This window comes from Lynx rufus, unplaced genomic scaffold, assembly GCF_022079265.1.
Source record: "Lynx rufus isolate CCGP_SWC_20201006 ecotype Redwood Valley unplaced genomic scaffold, mLynRuf1.p SCAF_13, whole genome shotgun sequence".
Lineage (NCBI taxonomy): Eukaryota > Metazoa > Chordata > Mammalia > Carnivora > Felidae > Lynx > Lynx rufus.
The window spans coordinates 20,213,106-20,232,320 of record NW_025814827.1 but is presented as its reverse complement, the minus strand read 5'-3'; the positions used below and the strand labels follow the sequence as shown (position 1 = coordinate 20,232,320).

The following is a 19,215-nucleotide window of genomic DNA, read 5'->3' as shown; positions in this document are numbered from 1 at the left end:
TCATACACTCAGTGATTCTAGTTCTCTTCAAAACAAAATCACTACTATAGTAAGGTTCACAATGAACCCTCTCTGATAAAAGTAGTCTCTTTTATGCCACAAAATCTTGTCCTGTCTTAACTAAAGAGACTATAATTCCCTCCAGCTATATGAGTTGGGCTCACCAATGGTAGTTCTTGATCTTCTTTCCTCAGATCTGTAACCACACAACCAAATCCTACTCTGTTATGGCAAACAATAGCATCCAGAAATCTGACTTAATTTTACCATGCTTCCATATAAACTGGCTAAGGTATTCTAAAATTACACTGTTGCCGAGGGACTGTTTCTTTTGCCTCCTACTCCCCTGCATAACCGGGAATTCCGATTTTGGATTTTTCAAAAGAAAGAAAGAAAAAAAAAAAAAAAAGATTGAGTTTAGAAGGTGTACAAGGGATCCAGAAGTGTTACTAATGATTTTTGATATTCTGGATCTGTAAAATTGGTGCTAAATCTCATGCTCACTAATCAAGCTTGCTCTGAAGTTTAATAGCAAACATTCTTTGGCAAAGTAGAATCTAAAGATTATCAGTGTTCCAAGTGCTAAATTAACAACAACACCATCTAAATAATAATCTTCCCTTTCCCTCTTAGTATATAAATATTAAAGAATTAAGTTTCTGACAGCTTATGAAAACAGTCTCCTTTGTTATTAGAAACTCTAACTTCAGAATTTAAAGTCAATTTCTGAAATAAACAGACCAAAAAATGGAGCAAATTATTTCAGAAAGTCTATTATCAGGGAACACAAGTGTGCTATTAATTTTGCTTCAGTTTATTGTGTGATAAATTTAACAAATGTTTTAAAATTCTGCTTAAAATTTAGGCAAACATGAAAAGTGCCAAGGGGCAGGGGTGGGGAACAACTAAGTGAAAATAATCACAAGATGCAAAACTTTGAAGAAAATCTCAAACCACAATTTAGAACAAATCACATACACATTAAATGACAAGCTAAATGCTTATTCCCCAACCCCCCAAAACCATTTCTAATTAAAATCAAACTGTATATTTGCAAATCATTAAACTAGAACTAGCAACATCAAAATCTTCCACTAACTCTGCCAATATTTATATGATACTAATAAAGACACGAGAATCTTTTCAACCAGTTTAAAAAACAAACATTCCACATCCCTGACTGAGGGATTTGAGGGTTTGAGGGAACTGAGCCTTGAGGGTTTTGAGTAAAATGTTCTAAAACAACTTTCATTACTAAGTACAATTAAATTTAGTTAATCAGAACTTTGGGAGAAAATTGGGAATGTAAATAAAGTTAGTGTCTTTTGATTTAATTCTTTTTGTTTTGAGCAGAGGTCACATTTGTTAAATCTTTTTATTTAGTACGACAATGCCTTACTTAGAAAAATAATTTGTAAATTCTTATTAAATGAATTGAAATACAGAAATTTCTCCTTTCTTTCCTTCCTTCCTTCCTTCCTTCCTTCCTTCCTTCCTTCCTTCCTTCTTTTTCTTTCAGAAACAAAGAACTGTTATGTGTTACCAAGGAGACTGTGTCCCAATAACATACTTTTTAGTTGAAAACTTAATTACCAGAAGCAACAAAAGGATGTGTATTAGGGTATCAGAGAAGGGATTAGTATGAAAATGAAATTTTGAGGCATCAGTTGGCTACTCAAATTGACATGGAATCAGCAAACAGAAGCATTTAAATTTCATTTCCAGCCCCACTTAGTAAATCCAGTTCTAGTTAAAGCATCTTTAATGTACAAAAGCTCTATGAAAGCAAGTATTCACCATGCAAGACACAGATAGGGTTCCCTTAACCTACTGCCCTCTACACACATCACTCTCTGTTAAACAGGCAGCTACTGCCAGATGCTCTTACTAAAAATGGTCACAGATGGTCAGTTGTCCAGTTAACAGAACATACTGCCCTCCCAACAGCCAAAAAGTAAGAAGGATGGGAGTGAGAGCTGTTAACACTTGCCTGCTTAGTGGGCTGCACCCACTGAACTTGCTGTGAGCTTGGCTAGGTCCCAACAGTGTCTTTCTAAGGACCCTAGGGCTCTCAGGATTAAAAGGCATCTTCAAGGTGATCTGGTCAACAGCTATACAATGCTTGGATCCACACAACTGCCTCTCTGCTAGTCAGCCCTTCTGGTCCTGGCTTGGCACCTCCAGGGGTGTGAAACCCACTGTCCTACAACAAAGTCCTACAACTGTGAGACTCCCCTGTTACCCTGCACTGCAGTTAGTCCTACTACTCAGTCAAGTCCATAGTCAGGGCACATGGAGTTATTTTAATAGGCAGGATATCCTGACTATAACAAAATAATTTCCTAGGTTATACATTATAAAGTGTTTTTAAGCTGAACTACTCCAAACAGTATACACAAAGAGGATTTTATAACATAAAAACATAGGCAGTAATATATATGATTTTTTTTAAAACACAGAAGGAAATTAAAGTTCAGAGTATTAAAAACTATTATACAGATTACAAAAAACATTTCCACAAAGATCAGTAAGTCACTATATGCACCCATAGAAAATGTTTAAATTTTAGAGCATTACTTTTAATTGACAAAGTTTTAACTGTTTCTCTAAACTTTTCACAAGCAGAACATTACTGTTCTTCCCAATAAATTATTCATTTGTCTAAAATAAATGACTTATATGTTCAAGAAGAATGCTCTATGAACCTATCTTTTGTATCCTCTACTTATTTATATTTCCTTAACAGTGAAAGAACTGAAGGGGCACCTGGGTGACTCGATCAGTTAAACATCTGACTTTAGCTCAGGCCATGATCTCATGTTTTGTGGGCTCGAGTCTGCATTGAGTCCCGTGCAGACAGCTCAGAGCTTGGAGCCTGCATCAGATTCTGTCTCCCTCTCTCTCTGCCCCTCCCTTGCTCACACACTGTCTCTCCCTCAAAAATAAGTAAATATTAAAAAAACAAACAAACCTGAAGAAACTCGAGATACTATGATGCATAATTTTTCATCAGCAATTTACCAAATCCTGTTTTAAACTTAGTACAACTTTTCTGAATTAATGATATGAATACAGAAAGGGAGAGCATACTGAATGAGAAGCCATGACTAGAAATAAATGCTCCTAACTTTGATGACAGGTTGGGCTAACGTCATCTCTACATCAGTGGTTTTAAGGAAGGTCACCCTGGAACATACGTAACTTCTCCTCATCATTTATAAAGCTATGTGACAGGAATCAACAGTGAAATTTATTTAAGCAAATGCAGATTAAGTTAAAATCCAAGACAACAAGATTAGAAGCAAAATGCCATCTGGAAAACTATTGCTAAGAAACAGACGATGGGGTCCTATGTCCCTGCCTCTAAAAACAGATTCCCACCATTGCTTCTTACTGCGCTGGGTCTCAGGTCTTACGCTGTTTTCACAGTTTGTGCTGTGAGGCCAGAAAAATAAATGGAGCTATCCATAGTGGGATCACCAAGCCTTTTTCCTTTTTGTACTCCAAAAGGTAGTCTGTGACAGGGAAAGCCAGAGGCACTGTAAAATTTCAGTATGTGCAGAAGATGCTATAACAATTTAGTAGGAGTTTAGTTAGTAATCGTAATTAAAGTTGCTGCTTTAACAAATAACTAAGAAATAACTAAGTGTGCAGTTTAGGCCTTGAGTATATATCTGTTTATACCCATATATTTATTATAGACACAAATTTCTTTACTTTCCACTAAACATGTTTACATTCTGGAATTCTTCACTCAGCAAAGACAGGATGAACAGAGAATAAAACAGTGTTATCTATATATATATATATCTATATATATATATATATATAGATATATATATATTTTGAGAGAGTGAGAGTGAGTGTGGGAAGGGCAGAGAGAGAGAAGGAGAGACAGAGAGAGAGAATCCCAAGCAGGCTCCGCACTGTCAGTGCAGAGCCCAACTTGGGACTTGAACTGATGAACCTTGAAATCATGACCTGAGTCAAAGTCAGACGCTTAACTGAGCCACTCAGGTGCCACAAAAATGATGTCTTTGAGAACTATGATGAACCCAAAATTAAATGCTTTTTCTCTGGTGTTTCTGTGTTAGAGCTACAAAAATAAATATTTATAGTGACATGGGTCATATGTAAGAGCATTATTTTGTACATAATTTAGATAGATTTTACATGGGAAAATAATACACCTACATAGCACTCTCGGGCAATTTCTGAGTTAATCTTAATTCTGACCATTTGGTGATATTTCCTTTTTACATTCCTATTCTACGTACACCACATACTCACAATAATTTATCAGAGCTCACTCTACTAGAAGTGAACTGTAGAAAGAAAATCAGATGTCCAGAGGTGGGGGAAAGATAGATACCACATTTACCTGACGTTTTGCCAGTTTGCTCACAGTGGTGAGTCAAAGACCAACAGTGACTTAAGCAGTAGGACATACACAGTGATGTAATAAAGGTAATTCTTCTCTTTCCACCAGAACGTCAGTTCTTGTGTCTCTATCCAAAAACTCTTTTCCCAACTGGTCAGAAAAGAAGGAAAAAAGGAAAGTGCAGTATGGGCTCACTCACCTAAACCACTGAGAGTATAGAGAAGGTCACTGGTGTCTAAGAAAATGGGTCCATTTTCCTGCTGCCCTTCTTCTTTGTAGTACAGTTTGTAGCCCTGAATGGCTGCTGTGTCCTCAGCATCTTGCTGCCACTTCACAGAAATGGTGGTACAATTCAGAGGCTCCAAATGTAACTCTGGAGACTTAGGGGCTAGACAAATTCACCAGAAATATATGTATAAAAAAATCTGTAATTCATACAAATACACACAGTTTTAAGCCAACAGTTACAAAATAAGTTCAATTCCAAACTTTTATACATATATATATGTACTTTAAAATTTTATTTATTTTGAGAGAAAGAGAGAGAGCATGAGACGGGGAGGGGCAGAGTGAGAGGGAGACAGAGGATCTGAAGTAGGCTCTGCACTGACAACAGAGAGCCCGATATGGGGCTCCAACTCACGAACCGTGAGATCATGAGCTGAATGGAAGTCAGATGTTCTACTGACTGAGCCACCCAGGTACCCCCAAAACAATTACATTTTAACTTTCAAAATTCCACACTGGTATTAAACTTGGAGACCAAATTAGTCAATGAACAACAAAAACCTCAGTCACCTTACATTTCACGTTATTAAACAAACAGGGTGTAGAACTTTCTAGCCTTACGGTCTTTCTATTAAACTGATGATTTAAAAAAAATGGTAATAATATTAATTAGGTCTCTATTAATATTTAACTTTTGGTAATTCAGTTTGATTTGGACCCACCACCCATCTATGAAGACTCTGCTAAGCAAACTAACAGAGTAACCAAAAGTTTCACATGCTACTGAGCTTTAGTAAAATGGGAATACTCAACAAAAAGTTTAAAATTATTTTCAGTTACATCCATGATCTATGGAATATTTTCATTCATAAAACACAATTTAAACATAACTTAGATTTATTTTATTTTTTTTAAAGATTAAAAAAATATTTTTAAAATATTTATTTTTGAGAGAGAAAGAGAGACAGAACAAGAGTGGGGGAGGGGCAGAGAGAGAGAGACAGAATCCGAAGCAGGTTCCAGGCTCTGAGCTGTCAGCACAGTGCCGAATGCAGAACTCAAACTCACGAACCACGAGATCATGACCTGAGCTGAAGTCAGATGCTTAACTGACTGAGCCACCCAAGCTCCCCTAAACATAAGTTAGATTTAAAAAGACCAAAAATACTGTGTTATTTTTCCTCAATAGTTTCTAGAAATTTACCTTTCACACTTGTGGCTTTGGGTGTCCGATGTGAAGTCCACACTGATGACTCTCCCAGCCCCACTCTGGTAGCAGCAGTGATCCGCACCAGGTAGACACTATCAGGTTTCAAGCCCTCCAGAAGGTACTCATGTGTGGTCCCTGGGAGCTCCAGAACTTGGATGGAATTCTCAGTACTGAGGCGGAAAGACAGGCGATACAGGACCACTTGGCCCCGCCGATACTTGGCTGGGATCGGCAGCCAGGAGATGAGGATGTCAGTAGGACTTCGACTTGTCAAACTAATTTCAGGAGGTCTCAAGGGAACTAGTCATACAAGAAGACAGGTTGCTTATGAATATTTAGAATCATTTCTGTCAATCAGCCCACCAGTATTCACTGAATTCTCTTAAGAGCAAGACCTAACATAACAAAGGAGAGATACTTTCAGCCCTAGTGGTCAAGGTTTTCAGTTGAATAGAGATCACAAACCAGAAAAAAGAAGGAAAAATAATGAGGGATAGTCAAGAATAGAGAACCAAAGAAAACAAAATGTCACTAATAGTAAAAGCCCAAGTCCCCACTGTAACTTCATACAAAGTCCTATCTACTCATACAGTTGGCTTCTGATTAATTCTGTGTCTCAATCTCCTAGTGCTTTCCACTTGTTCCCTCCACTCCAGCCCTTAGCAATTTCCATTTCTTCTGTCTAGAGTGCACTTCCCCCATTCATCTGCCTAGCCAACTCCCTCATTTTCACTTCCTTCAGGTTTTCATTCAAATGTCATCTATTCAGTAAGCCCTTCTTGGGTGACTCTGCCTCATCTTAAACCCTCCCAACATTTCATACTCCCCTCTTCTGCTTTTTTCTCCTTCTCTTAGATAGTTATCAATATCCAACATAGCATATAATTATATAATGGATTGTTCATCTTGTTTATTTTGGGGTGTTTTTTTTGAATGTTTATTTGACAGAGAGAGATAGAGAGAGAGAGAGCACACACACAAGCTAGTGGGGAAGGGGCAGAGAGAGGGAGACAGAGGATCTGAGGCAGGCTCTATGCTGTCAGCAGAGGGCCCCATGTGGGGCTTGAACTGCGAGATCATGACCTCAGCTGAAATAGGATGCTTAACTGGCTGAGCCACCCAGGCACTCCTCATCTTGTTTATTGTTCTTCTGCCCCTTCTCCCACCAGAAAGTAAGCTCCACGAAACCAGGGACAATTTTTTGTCTCCTTTTTTCACTACTAAGTAACACATAGTAGGTACTCAATGATTATTTGTTGCATGAATGAAATAATAGGTGGAAAAGAGAAAATCAATTAAGCATTTCTGAGTCCTTGATGTGTACGCACTCATGAATTCTGACAAAAACCAAAGGAAGTACTCTGATCATTTCTACTTTATATTGAGGAAATTAAGGGTCAAAGCAGTCAAATCACTTGCTCAAAGTCACACACGTTGTTAGTGAAGTAGATGTAGGCAGACTGAACAAAGCCCACATTCTTATCCCCCCTACTTTACTATTTCCTACATAACAACAGTTTTTCTGTGACAGGGTTATGTAGGGATTAAATATGATAATGGAGAGAAGGTTTTTAGAATAGGCAGGGGTAAGCCCTCCACAAGTGTCAGTTCCATCTGCTACACTGCTATGTACCCTACAAGACCCACACATTTCAGTTTGAGATACATGGGCTTACGAAATGGGCAGAAACTCGTGCAGAAACGTGAAAGCCAGTGTCAGAAGTCTCATCTTTTCCAGAGAACAAAATGAAATTTCATTAAATAAAAAAGTTGTAGAGTAAGAAAAGCTTTAAAGGAGAAAAACTTCGAGACTTAACATTCACTGGAACTGACAAGCTTTAACAAGTAGCTTACTATGGTTAAACCCCTTTCCTTCAAAGACATAGGGAGGAATATACCTCATACACCAAACCCCCCACAAACCCCAGGATAACACCCCCACCAGCCTGTGTTTCACCTTAGATATGCATGTCAGAGGTAAAATGGGAGGAGATAACTAGAGAGGTCATAAGTACTATGATTCACTCTAAAATGAAACAGACTCTTAAGTGAAAACAGAACTTGGAATTTAGCACCCAGATCACTAATATTGCTTTCATTTAGTCATACTCTGAATTTATAAACATCTAAACAAGTGGCATTAACAGAGATGTATGTAAGAGATCTGGGACCAAATAAACAAAGGAAAAGATTTGGAAATCATTAATACAAAAAATGTTTTGAAAATTACAGGTGGACCATTTTGTGAGGATGAGAAACACCTGTAAAGGGAGAACAGTATAATTAGGTATATGTTAAATCATTCCCTTTTCACAGTGAATGGTACAAAAAGGCCTTCTAGAGCTGCTAAAGAGAGAGATGATGAATCAGAGGGAGAGAATCAGTCTCAGGATTTTCCTAACGGATGAGATTTCCCACCATTGTAAGAATATATGGAGGCCTGCCTTCAAAAGGACTACAACTCAATTTCTAACCCATGATCAGTTAACAAACAACTACTATTACTTTCCTCCCTAAGCAGAATAAACATAGTATATCTAAAAATAAACTAACTGCTGATTTTACGAGAACTTTTTTAACTAATAAGTTACTAAATTTCATAAACTACCCGTTTCAGAAACCCAAGACTTCTGACCTCTTGTCATTATATACACTCAATATATTTACTCATTATATATATATTTATTTATGCCTAGAAAATCTCACATTTTGTTCTACTCAGTTAAAGAAAACTTCCATGGTGAAAAAATATTTTAAAAACTGCAATTTAAACTGGGAAACTTGAAGAAACACAAGAATTTTGTTATCAAAATTTATGTTCTGCATTGTAAGTTATAAAAGCTCTTTACCCATATCCTATTACTGTCAAAAAGTGACAGTCAAATTTGAAATGGCAAACTAGCCTGCTGGTTGCCACCCTTGTTTTGGTTATTTTTTTAACCAAAAAGAGGATATTTTCTCTACTTTAAAACACATTTATTTGTTGAAACTGATTAAACATATTAATGTTCATTCTAGACTCGTGGCTTCTTACCGTCCTCTAAAGTATTCTGCGTCACGTGGTCAGACATCTGGCTGGCTCCCATTGGCATATATGCCACGATGTAGAAAGTGTAATTGCTAGCAGGTTCCAAGTCATCAATAATATAATGAGTTGTGTCATTTCCAATGACTACTTGATACTCTTCATTATTTAAACCTGAATTAAAGAACCAGTGTTTGAAAAAATTATGAATATTCAAAATGAAATTAATAAGACCACTTTCCCTCCCTGGTCCTCCAGTCTTGTCTCTGTTTTCTTTTGTGACCCTTTAAAAAAATATGAATGGGAAGGTCTTAATTTCTAAAAGTAGTTGTTTGAATTTTTCCCTAATAAATCAAACTGAAAATAATTAATCTTTTCTAAACTTCATTGAATATCTAGTCAAAACCCACAGCAGAGACAATGTACAGCAGTAGCACAACAGAGCTTAACACTACAGAGTACTGTAGTTCTTAACAATGGAAGTTTTACTTGGGTAAACTCATGGCTTTCTTCTTTTAACCATGAATCTCGGAGAGACAGTAGGAATGTAATGGCTCTGCTCTTTTTAAAAACAAACCAAGCCAAAAGTTGTCCTGCAAAAGATCTCATTTTGGCCCTAGAGATTCTATTAAATTTGACTGACACAAGTTGTTCTTTTTATTTATACTGAAAGCAAAAGATCTAGGAGGCACAGAATGTGCTTCAAAACACTTTGTTCCACAATGAACTTTTTTTTTCCCAAAGGGGAAAAAATTCTCAGCGATTCTTAATAAAATATGCATGGCAAGGTATAGAAAAGAATTTGTCTTTGTGGGATTTAATTCCTACAGAGCCAATCTGTAAAGTGGAACAAGAGCGCTGGCAGCTTTGTGAACCGTTCACAGTAAATGCATGTCAACTTCATCAAAACTCTCTAAGGACGAAGGCCCTTCTCCCCACACTGGATTTATAAACAAAACAGAAGGCAAATTCCACTATTAAGTTTTCCCACATTTCTGAATTAACTTGATAGCATTTTAATTAGACAAGATTACAGCCATTTCACAACAGACAGGCTAATGGCTCGTTAATTAGGAACTGCATAGTACGATTTCTGACCTACCAAACAAGGTCCTTGAGTTCGAATTAAAAAGCCTTGTTCTGTCTCTGAATAGACCACTGAGCCGCATGTGGAGGCTCTAATGAAACAACTATAATAGCGAACAAGAGTGGTCTCCACCAAAACCAGCATTCCTTTCACCTTCCTAAATCACTAAGAAGGGAATTAACATACTCCAACATGCTCAGTTAGACTTTCATTCTTCTGGCTACCACAAATCCTGATTTAAATTCAAAATATTCCTTTTCAAAATACTACTTCAAAGTACAAAAAACAAACAACAACAAACCACTTGTTTCTATGGATAATTTTATCATATCATTTTTGGGTGTTGGAATTTGTTTTTAATGTCTATTGCATAAAAGCTAGACTATATGTACAACTAATATTTATGGTTTCTATGAGAAATCAGTAGAGAAATCTCCAGGATTTGTAAGTAGCTTTTCCTTTCCCTTTTTTTGCCAAAGAAAAGAGTAGGATAAAAAAGTTTCAAAAAAAAAAAAAAAGAGTTAATAGTTCTGACTAAATATTTTGAGACAGATTTGATTGCTACTTTTATGTACTATAGGACATATCAATAGACAGTGTCCTGTTCAGAGTTTTCTATGTGACTCCAGAAAAATTTCAAAACATATAAAATCAACTTATGGGGATTTGAAAATGTTTATTTCCCCCCTTAAAAATAACATGCTATAGTGACCATAATTCACCATATTATTTTATGAAGCGATTACACCATTGTTCCTATGTAACTGCATACTTGAACTGGTATATTAAGTGTTAAAGAATTTATATCTTGGCTGGAATGAAATTAATTAGTCCACTGTAATGTTTAGCAGGCAGAGCTGGTACTTATTTCTAGACATAAAAACCTTAAACTATACTTACATACACAAAGTATACAATAACAAAAAAATTAGCAAAAATTGATATGCAGGTGATAGAGTGATTATTTAATAAAAGAGATAAATGCCATAGAACTTCAAAAGTATTTTCTGAATTATGTAAGATATCATTCACACTGAAAACAAATTACTGATGCCCAGTTCCACTTGAAAATAAACTCCTCACATTGCTTACCTTCTGCTTTCATATAGTGAACAGAATAAGCGATGACTTTGTCTGAATTATAAAGTGGCCTCTCCCAAGCTAAAAGGATGGCTGAACTTGACATGGTTTCAGCATGCACATTGTAGGGAGCACTGGGTCTGTCTTCCGACATTACTACGGTCAGTCTGGCTCTAGATAAAATAGATCCTTGGCTGTTTTCAGCCATGCACTGATAAATGGCATCATCTTCAGGAATAATCTGGTTAATTACCAATTTACTGAGGAAAGGAAAAAATATTTTTATGAAAAATTCTAAGAATGATGTAAAACTAAAGTTAAACCGTTGCTAAGTTCACTCTCATTTTAAATGACAGAAGTTACTAAGAACAAAAAACTGAGTCTGTAATCAACTCTACCAAAAACACCTACGAGTTGCTTAAAATCACTCTCATTTTCTGAGTCTACCTAAATAAGTAATAGTGATATCCAAACCCCATTTGTTTTAGGTGATAGACTAATCTCTTTTAAAATTTGGTTTTTATTAAGGAAGTATATTATTCTGTAATAGCATCTAATTTATGTAATATTGCAATGTTACATAAAATTGAAATCAACCAGAATTTTAAAGTTTTGTTAAATATATCACAATGTTATTAGAAGATTCATATTTACACTAATAAAAAAATGAGTTCTTAAAATCATTAAGTTTGAGCTGTGGAAAAACTCCTGGAGATTGTTATTTCCTTCTAATTTTCTCATTTTTGGGGAGAAGGAAAAGAGACCCCCAAAGGGTTAATATACTTGCTATTAACTTATTAGCTAATGGCTTACGAAGACTAGAACCCAGGTCTGAGCAACTGTCCAACACTTATTTCATTATAATCTATCACTTCCATAATCCACATATAAAGTACAAAAGGATATATGGCATGCTGATGTTATCATCTTAATTTCTCATTTATTTTATTTTTAGTTTAAAATACCAAGGTAATTTAAATATTTGATATTACAATCATTTCACATAAAAAATACTAAAGCCATTATATCTTAACTAAAATAGTAGCAAAGTGACATAGCTTACCTGTTGTACATTTTAATTCTACCATTTGAATGTATCTTCCTCCCATTTTTCAACCATGACATTTTGGGTGAGGGGATTCCTTCTGCTTGACATACAAATCGAGCAGTGCCAGCTCGAGGCCTTGTTAAACTTTCTGGCCATTCAACAAATGAAGGAGGAGCTATTTTTAAAGAAAAAAGAAAAGAAAAAAAATTCTGTGTTCCAATGATACCAAGGGTTAAGGAAGAGTACAGCAAATAGCCCAAATCCCATCCTTGAAAATATTTGACATTTGCAGCTTCTTATCTACACTCTACATACATCTATCCAGATGCCTTCTCTCAGCAGTGCTCATGTAGATGTACACTTTCTCCCTATTGAGACCCTCTGTGTAAACACACTAAAAATATGTATACTATAATCCTTCTTAACTAAGCCCAAATATATAGTCACTTGCAAATGCATACAATCAACAGATTAAAATTTTAGGCTGGTGAATGGATATGTGGGTAGGTAAGAAAGAGATAAAAGGGAAGCTTAAACACAAAGGAACATAATGGTATGCAAGCAAACAGGATGATGACTTCAGAATGATAGCTAACATTTTAACATAGGGCTATGTCTCCTAAAATTCATTATTGGATTACAATAGTTCATATAAACCTTCATATCAATGCTACAAAATTCAAGAAAGGAAGAAGTAAGCTATCAATGAAATAGAACAACTTCTAAAATACAAGATTCTCGGGGCGCCTGGGTGGCGCAGTCGGTTAAGCGGCCGACTTCAGCCAGGTCACGATCTCGCGGTCCGTGAGTTCGAGCCCCGCGTCAGGCTCTGGGCTGATGGCTCAGAGCCTGGAGCCTGTTTCCGATTCTGTGTCTCCCTCTCTCTCTGCCCCTCCCCCATTCATGCTCTGTCTCTCTCTGTCCCAAAAATAAATAAACGTTGAAAAAAAAAAATTTAAAATACAAGATTCTCCTGATTGCAGAATGAAAAAAGACATACCTAATACAGTTAAAGTTGCCATAGCAACAGTAAAGTTGCGTGTGCCTGGGGTTGTGGCCCGACAAACGTACACTCCAGCATGTTGCAGTCTGACATCAGATATCATGAGATTACCATTTCCAAGTACCCGAGTGTTAAAGACATCAATGGACTTATGATCTATTTCCAAGACAATATTTTAGTTAAACCAATGTAACATATGATCTAAAATTACATCAAAAGATCACCATCTAACCATATCATAAAAAGTATAAAATGTGCTATACAAAAACCTTTTCTCTACACACTGAAATGCCAAAAAGATAAAAGTCACTTAAATGCTAAACGTGTTTGGTATATAAAATAAACATTTTATCAGTTTCATTAGCATGAACAAAGTTTAAAGTCTTTTTTTCCTTGAGAAAACTTACCAAGGCGGCTCCAAGAAATGATTGGTTTAGGATTTCCCGTGGCCACGCATTCCAAAACAACAGTCTGATGAAGAGACGTTGTTATGTTCTGTGGGCCTGCTATAATGGTTGGTGTGTAGAAGGAATTAGACTCTTCAACTTTGGGGAGGAAAAGGCACAATATAAAAGTAAATTATAAATAAGATATAACAAGTGAAACAAGTTAAAATATCTATTCTTAAGTTATTCACTTTTTAAAAAATAAATTTACTGAGATATCACTCACTTAACAAATAATACACCACTTTAACTGATTCAATGATTTTTAGTATTTTCGGAGTTGGGAACTATTACCACAGTCAATTTTAGAACATTTCCATCACCCCAAAAAGAAACACCATACCCATTAGCAATCTCCTCTTCCCACAGCCTAGCAACCACTAATCTTTCTGTCTCTGGATTTGCCTATTCCAGACATTTCATAACAAAGGAACCATATATTATATGGTCTTTTTGTGACTGGTTTCTTTTTACTTAGCAAAATGTTTTCAAGATTCATCCATGTTGCAACATGTACTAGTATTTAACTTCTTTTTATTGAGTAATAATAATAGAGTAAGATTTAATCATATAGATACATCACATTTTATTTATCCATCCTTCAGCTGATAGACATTTAGTTTGTTTCCAGATCATTCACTTTTAATTCAGGTCCAAACATTCATTTAATCCTTTCGCTATTCTTGTTAAGAATTTATGTGACAGTGGGGAGAAGTATGAGAGTGCTTTTGTCTTTAATCTTTCATACCAGGTAGCTAACAGATACTATGTGATATTAAAACATAGCATTAAAAATATAATTTCAGTTTCTTAATGTTTTCCAAAGAGATCTTTAAAAAAAATGTTTTTAATATTTATTTTTGAGAGAGACGGACAGACTGTGAGTGGGGGAGGGGCAGAGAGAGAGGGAGACACAGAATCTGAAGCAGGCTCCAGGCTCTGAACTGTCAGCACAGAGCCCAATGCAGGGCTTGAACTCATGAAGAGTGAGATCATGACCTAAGCCAAAGTCAGATGCTTAACCGACTGAGGCACCTAGGTGCCCCTTCCAAAGGAATTTTTTTAACCTTCAAGTATCTTTTAGGAATCCGTGGAAAGTTAACATTCATATGAAGTTCAATAATGTCTTTCATACAGATTTTCTTCCACTATATTCATGTAAACTTAAGTTATTTTAAAATAAAAAACTAGCATCTGTGTATAATTCCATTTTAATAAAATACATTTTTTTTCATATTCATCTCTTCAGCTAGTTTCCCTTCTAACTATGTTCATGTATGGCAAAATGTATAAAATTATGTTTATTTAATGTTAACAATGGTTATTTCTGGATACTAGAATTGGGGGGATATTTTGGGGGGTATTTTTAACTTCTATCTTCGTACTTTTTTACATTGTTTAATGTAAAACTTTTTATTTTGTACTCTTATAGACAATACTCTTTATAATATGCATGTATTATTTTTACAAATGCAAATTATAATTTTTCTTAAATCAACAAAAAAAAGCCAAACTGGAAACAAATATATCTTTATTGACAATGGACAGTTTTGGTGGAAATGGATAATTGTTTTTATCTTTTTTGCATTTTACATTTTAAAAACAAAAGTGAAATATTTACAGAACAAATATTCATTCTTTCTTAAAGATGTTGATATAACATAAAACAAGCATTACTGTGAAAGAAGAGGTACCTAATAGGGGTAAAAATGACAATTTCCAACTAAACTACAATAACCTAAATGAAATTAAAGTACTACTTTATGGCATACTATTACAGCCAGAGAAGGAAAATTAATAGCTGGGTCAATAAATCTGAAATAACTTCTGTGCTGTACCTGGAATCACTGTTAGAGAGGCCTCCATACTTTTACGTCTATGGGCCACAGTAGCAGCAACACAACGATAATTTCCAGCATCCCTTTGGCCAACATCATAGATCTGCAATACTCCTGTTGGTAGGGCTGTTATCCTGTTATGAGAAGAAAGATGATTAAATTCTTTGTAGAATTCATCTCTTAACATGTATTCTATGATTAAGATTTAATATATTCAACCTTTTTAAAGTACCAGATGCAATAGTTTCAAGACCCTTAAAAATATTAGCTTGATTCTATTGTTTTCATTTGGGTCACTACAGTTCTCTAAAAGCATAAATAATTATGTGGTATGTGGTCTGTGAAATCTATCAGTCTAATTTTACAGAGTTACATTTAACATTATAGCTTATATAACTGATGGTCTAACGCTTAGTACAATTTTTTCAAATCTTGATTTCTTGCCTATAAATATACATGCATTCTCCAAGGTACACCTGAATGTAAATTTAAGAAAAAACTTTCTTGAATAACTTCTTTCAACTCAATACCCTACCATTTTAGCAAGCGATCTTTATCTGCTTTGGAATACTGCTACTCATTAGGACAGGAATCAAACTTTTTGAAGTTGCTACTAAGTTCTTGATCCTTAAACCTCAACTACCTTCAGAGCACAAGTACGTGTGCACATGTGCATACGTGTGTGTGTGTAGTGGAGACAGGGAAGTGGAAGGTGGAAACAGAAGTGGGCAGCTATCAGGGCATACATAGGAGACCCCTAGAGTAGTATTGCTATTGGCAGCAGTGAAGGTCTAATTTAGTTTCCTAAAACCTTGAGCTATAAACCAGTGGTCTTTTGGTTGGAAAAGATGTTTGAGGAAAGCAACAAAGCAGTAAGATAGGTTATGTGAATTATGACCTAAACCAAAAAACAGAACTTATTTTCCATGTGTCAGAGACTGATGATCTAATTCTTTGCCTCAGTCTGAAATGTATTTAAGAAGTTGGTAATTGCTACTGTAATTGAAAATAAGCTCCGTAATGGTCTTTCCCCATACAAGTCTCATGACATCTTCATTACTCCTGTATCATCTCCAAAGACAAAAGCTGAATTTACCTGTCCAAAGTTACAGGTAGGGTTGTCCGATTGAATTCCCATGTTATGACTGCAGGAGGGTTTGAAGAAATCTTGCATGCAAATCTAGCAACTCCACCTTCATGGACCTCAGTAGAAACTGGCTGAACTTCAAATGCAGAAATAGCTATAAGACAAAGTTTGACAAATTTAGAGTAAGTACATTCACTATTATACCGTACAGTACTTGGAAATAACATCATGCTAGATATTATGTATCAGACTTGAACTCTTGCCCAGACATAAGACCAACACAACGAGCTCAAAGAAAATTTAGGGAATAATTTCGGAAAAAACACTGGCAGTTGCCTAGCTCAGGGAATCTGGTCTTTCCAGGATGAGATTCTCAAGAAACTTGCAACCTATGTGCAGAAAAAATATAACCACAGCAAAAACAAACACTTAATAATGATATGTAATCACATACCAAATTGTGTGGTACAAACTTGCAATACTACTGTATTTCAGAGAAGAGGGAAATCAAAACAGACAGACCAGACAGGCAAAAACTATTGTAGGGATTTGTTTTAGATTAAGTTTTGAAGACTCATTTCAGATTGGAGGGGGAAAATAAAGACATTCCAGGTAAAAGGAAGAACATGAAAGCAAGCACAGAAGTAAGAAATGTGTAGCCTGTGTTCACAGGATTGTAAGGAAACAGCCAGGACTAACTACTGTAGAATATTTCAGATTAAGTGTTCATGGAAAAGTAGAAGGTGACTACAGATAAAGAAGATTTATACCATGGCACAAATGAAGACATCACTGAAAATTTTTGAGCCAAGGACAGTAGTAATCCTGATAATAGCAGTTTGAGGAAAATCAATCAGGCACTGCTACACAGGATAGAGTGAAAAAAGGAGAGCCTCAAGTCAAAACACCAACAGGCTGCTTAAATAGGAAGGACAGAATTGGGTGTGGCTGTAAGAATGGTGAGGCTCTACAGATATCTTAATGGAAACAAAACGTGGTTCTCATTGGACACAGACAGGTCACTGTGTGTTTGGAGTCAAATGAGGTTGGTATCGATGGAGCTGAATGAGAAAGGATAGAAATAAAGCAAATGGTATGTGTGCTTGATGAATAAAAGGTAGAGAGACTTAACAGGCTATTTTTAGCCTCATATCTCTTCCCAAGTGGAGATAAATCTCTAAGTGTTGATATTTCTAGAGATAATTCTTTGTCATTCTAAGCAAGCCTCCAGAAGCTGGTCATCTGTCTCCATGGTTTTATACTTTGATAGAGTCCAGACTCCAGGTAACAGTGTGGTTTTCCTTCCCTTTACTATATTCTAGGGCATAAATAAAGGGAGGGCCTAAATGATGGTGTTACTCCCCCTCAACAGACTCCAGTTCAAAAAAATAGATAAGCCTTTATAGTTTATCAACAAAGTGAGAAGTTATGAAGAAAAGCAGAGGGAATAAGGTCTACATGACTTATTCTTCATTAGATTGGAAGGGGAAAAAGTGATGGAAGACTACAAATTCTGCATCAATCTGCAAACAGATCATAACACTTGAGAGGTAAAACACAAAGCCAGTGAATAATGGTGAAAATATTCTTAGGAACATCTACTTCCAAAAAGCAGAGTGGGGGTAGAGTAATACTTTATGTGTGTATATAACAAAAAATTTCTGCTTCCTCAAGAATGATTCTGAAACTGCTATTGTCAGTGGATAACTGAAAAAGTCAAAACTATTTTCATGACCACCATCATCTGTCTCTTGTACTCTTATTTCTAGAGCATACAGTGTTTTCCAGAAACTGCATGTAATATCAAGGGATGATATTGCAACAGACTCAGTGCAGAAGGAGATCTGTGTGAGAATCCAGCTGTCTACTATCAAATTAATTAAAGAGATTTGCACAAATGCAAAACAATTTTTGCAACCCCCTCAACATTTTCTGCTTTGGAAAACAGTTATGTTTCATTAAATGTGAGATGTTAATATGTAACAGATCAGTGCTTTCATTTTCAAATTAATGAAATTTCTTAAATTTCACAGTTTTAATATCTAATAAGACGTCTCAATAGATATAACCTACATAAATGCTCTTTGGGGTCTTCAATGAGTTTTAAGAGCATAAAGAGACTAAAATTTTTGAGAACCACTATCAAGAACATCGAACTCTAAATATCAATATAGTTTTTCTTTTTACTCGCCTCTATAATCACTTTCTAGGATGTTAATCTATTTACAAACATTTTCTGTATCAGACCTATGGTCCACCTACTGAACAATCAGGAAATAGATATTTATCTTCAAAGTTATCAGGTTTGCAATAGAATAGCCCAATTTCTTGGTAGCAATGTAAGCTTATCTTTCTATAAGTAACTAAACTTTTGTTGAATACATTCAGAGCGGGAATTAGGACCTGTTTCCATAAATATAATGCCTGATTTATGAAGCATTAATTTCTCTTACTGATCCCATATTTACCTTTTTCATGTATGAAGGGGTGAGTTTTAATTCTGGTTGTAATTCATAATCCAGAGTATATTCAACTTACATACTTCAAAGTGGGAAATTTATCTTAATTTCCAGTCTTTACCACTCTACACTGAAATATCTAATACAGCTTAATTTTTCTTCATAAAGTAGTTGTTCCTTCAGCCCTATCTATTTGACTTCTTCTATTACTCCAAAAAAAAAAATCAAGTACCTGATTCAGTATGTTTTATCTCATCTCTCTATCTGATTTCTCTCCATCCCTAAAAGTCCTCTCTTTGATCCAGGACCCTATCATCTCCTGC

General features: G+C 35.6%; 1 protein-coding gene across 1 annotated transcript in view; it reads right to left on the bottom strand.

Annotated features, from left to right (window-relative positions):
• The window catches only part of PRTG (protogenin), a 125,037-nt gene that overhangs the window by 46,198 nt on the left and 59,624 nt on the right, over positions 1-19,215 (bottom strand). Inside the window, exons 3-11 of the mRNA XM_047074446.1 lie at positions 16,443-16,587; positions 15,347-15,480; positions 13,470-13,607; positions 13,060-13,218; positions 12,075-12,234; positions 11,024-11,271; positions 8,854-9,018; positions 5,814-6,119; positions 4,581-4,769 (exon numbers count right to left, since the gene is read on the bottom strand). Of these exons, the coding sequence (XP_046930402.1) occupies positions 4,581-4,769; positions 5,814-6,119; positions 8,854-9,018; positions 11,024-11,271; positions 12,075-12,234; positions 13,060-13,218; positions 13,470-13,607; positions 15,347-15,480; positions 16,443-16,587 (1,644 nt within the window). The remainder of the gene's footprint in view (positions 1-4,580; positions 4,770-5,813; positions 6,120-8,853; positions 9,019-11,023; positions 11,272-12,074; positions 12,235-13,059; positions 13,219-13,469; positions 13,608-15,346; positions 15,481-16,442; positions 16,588-19,215) is intronic.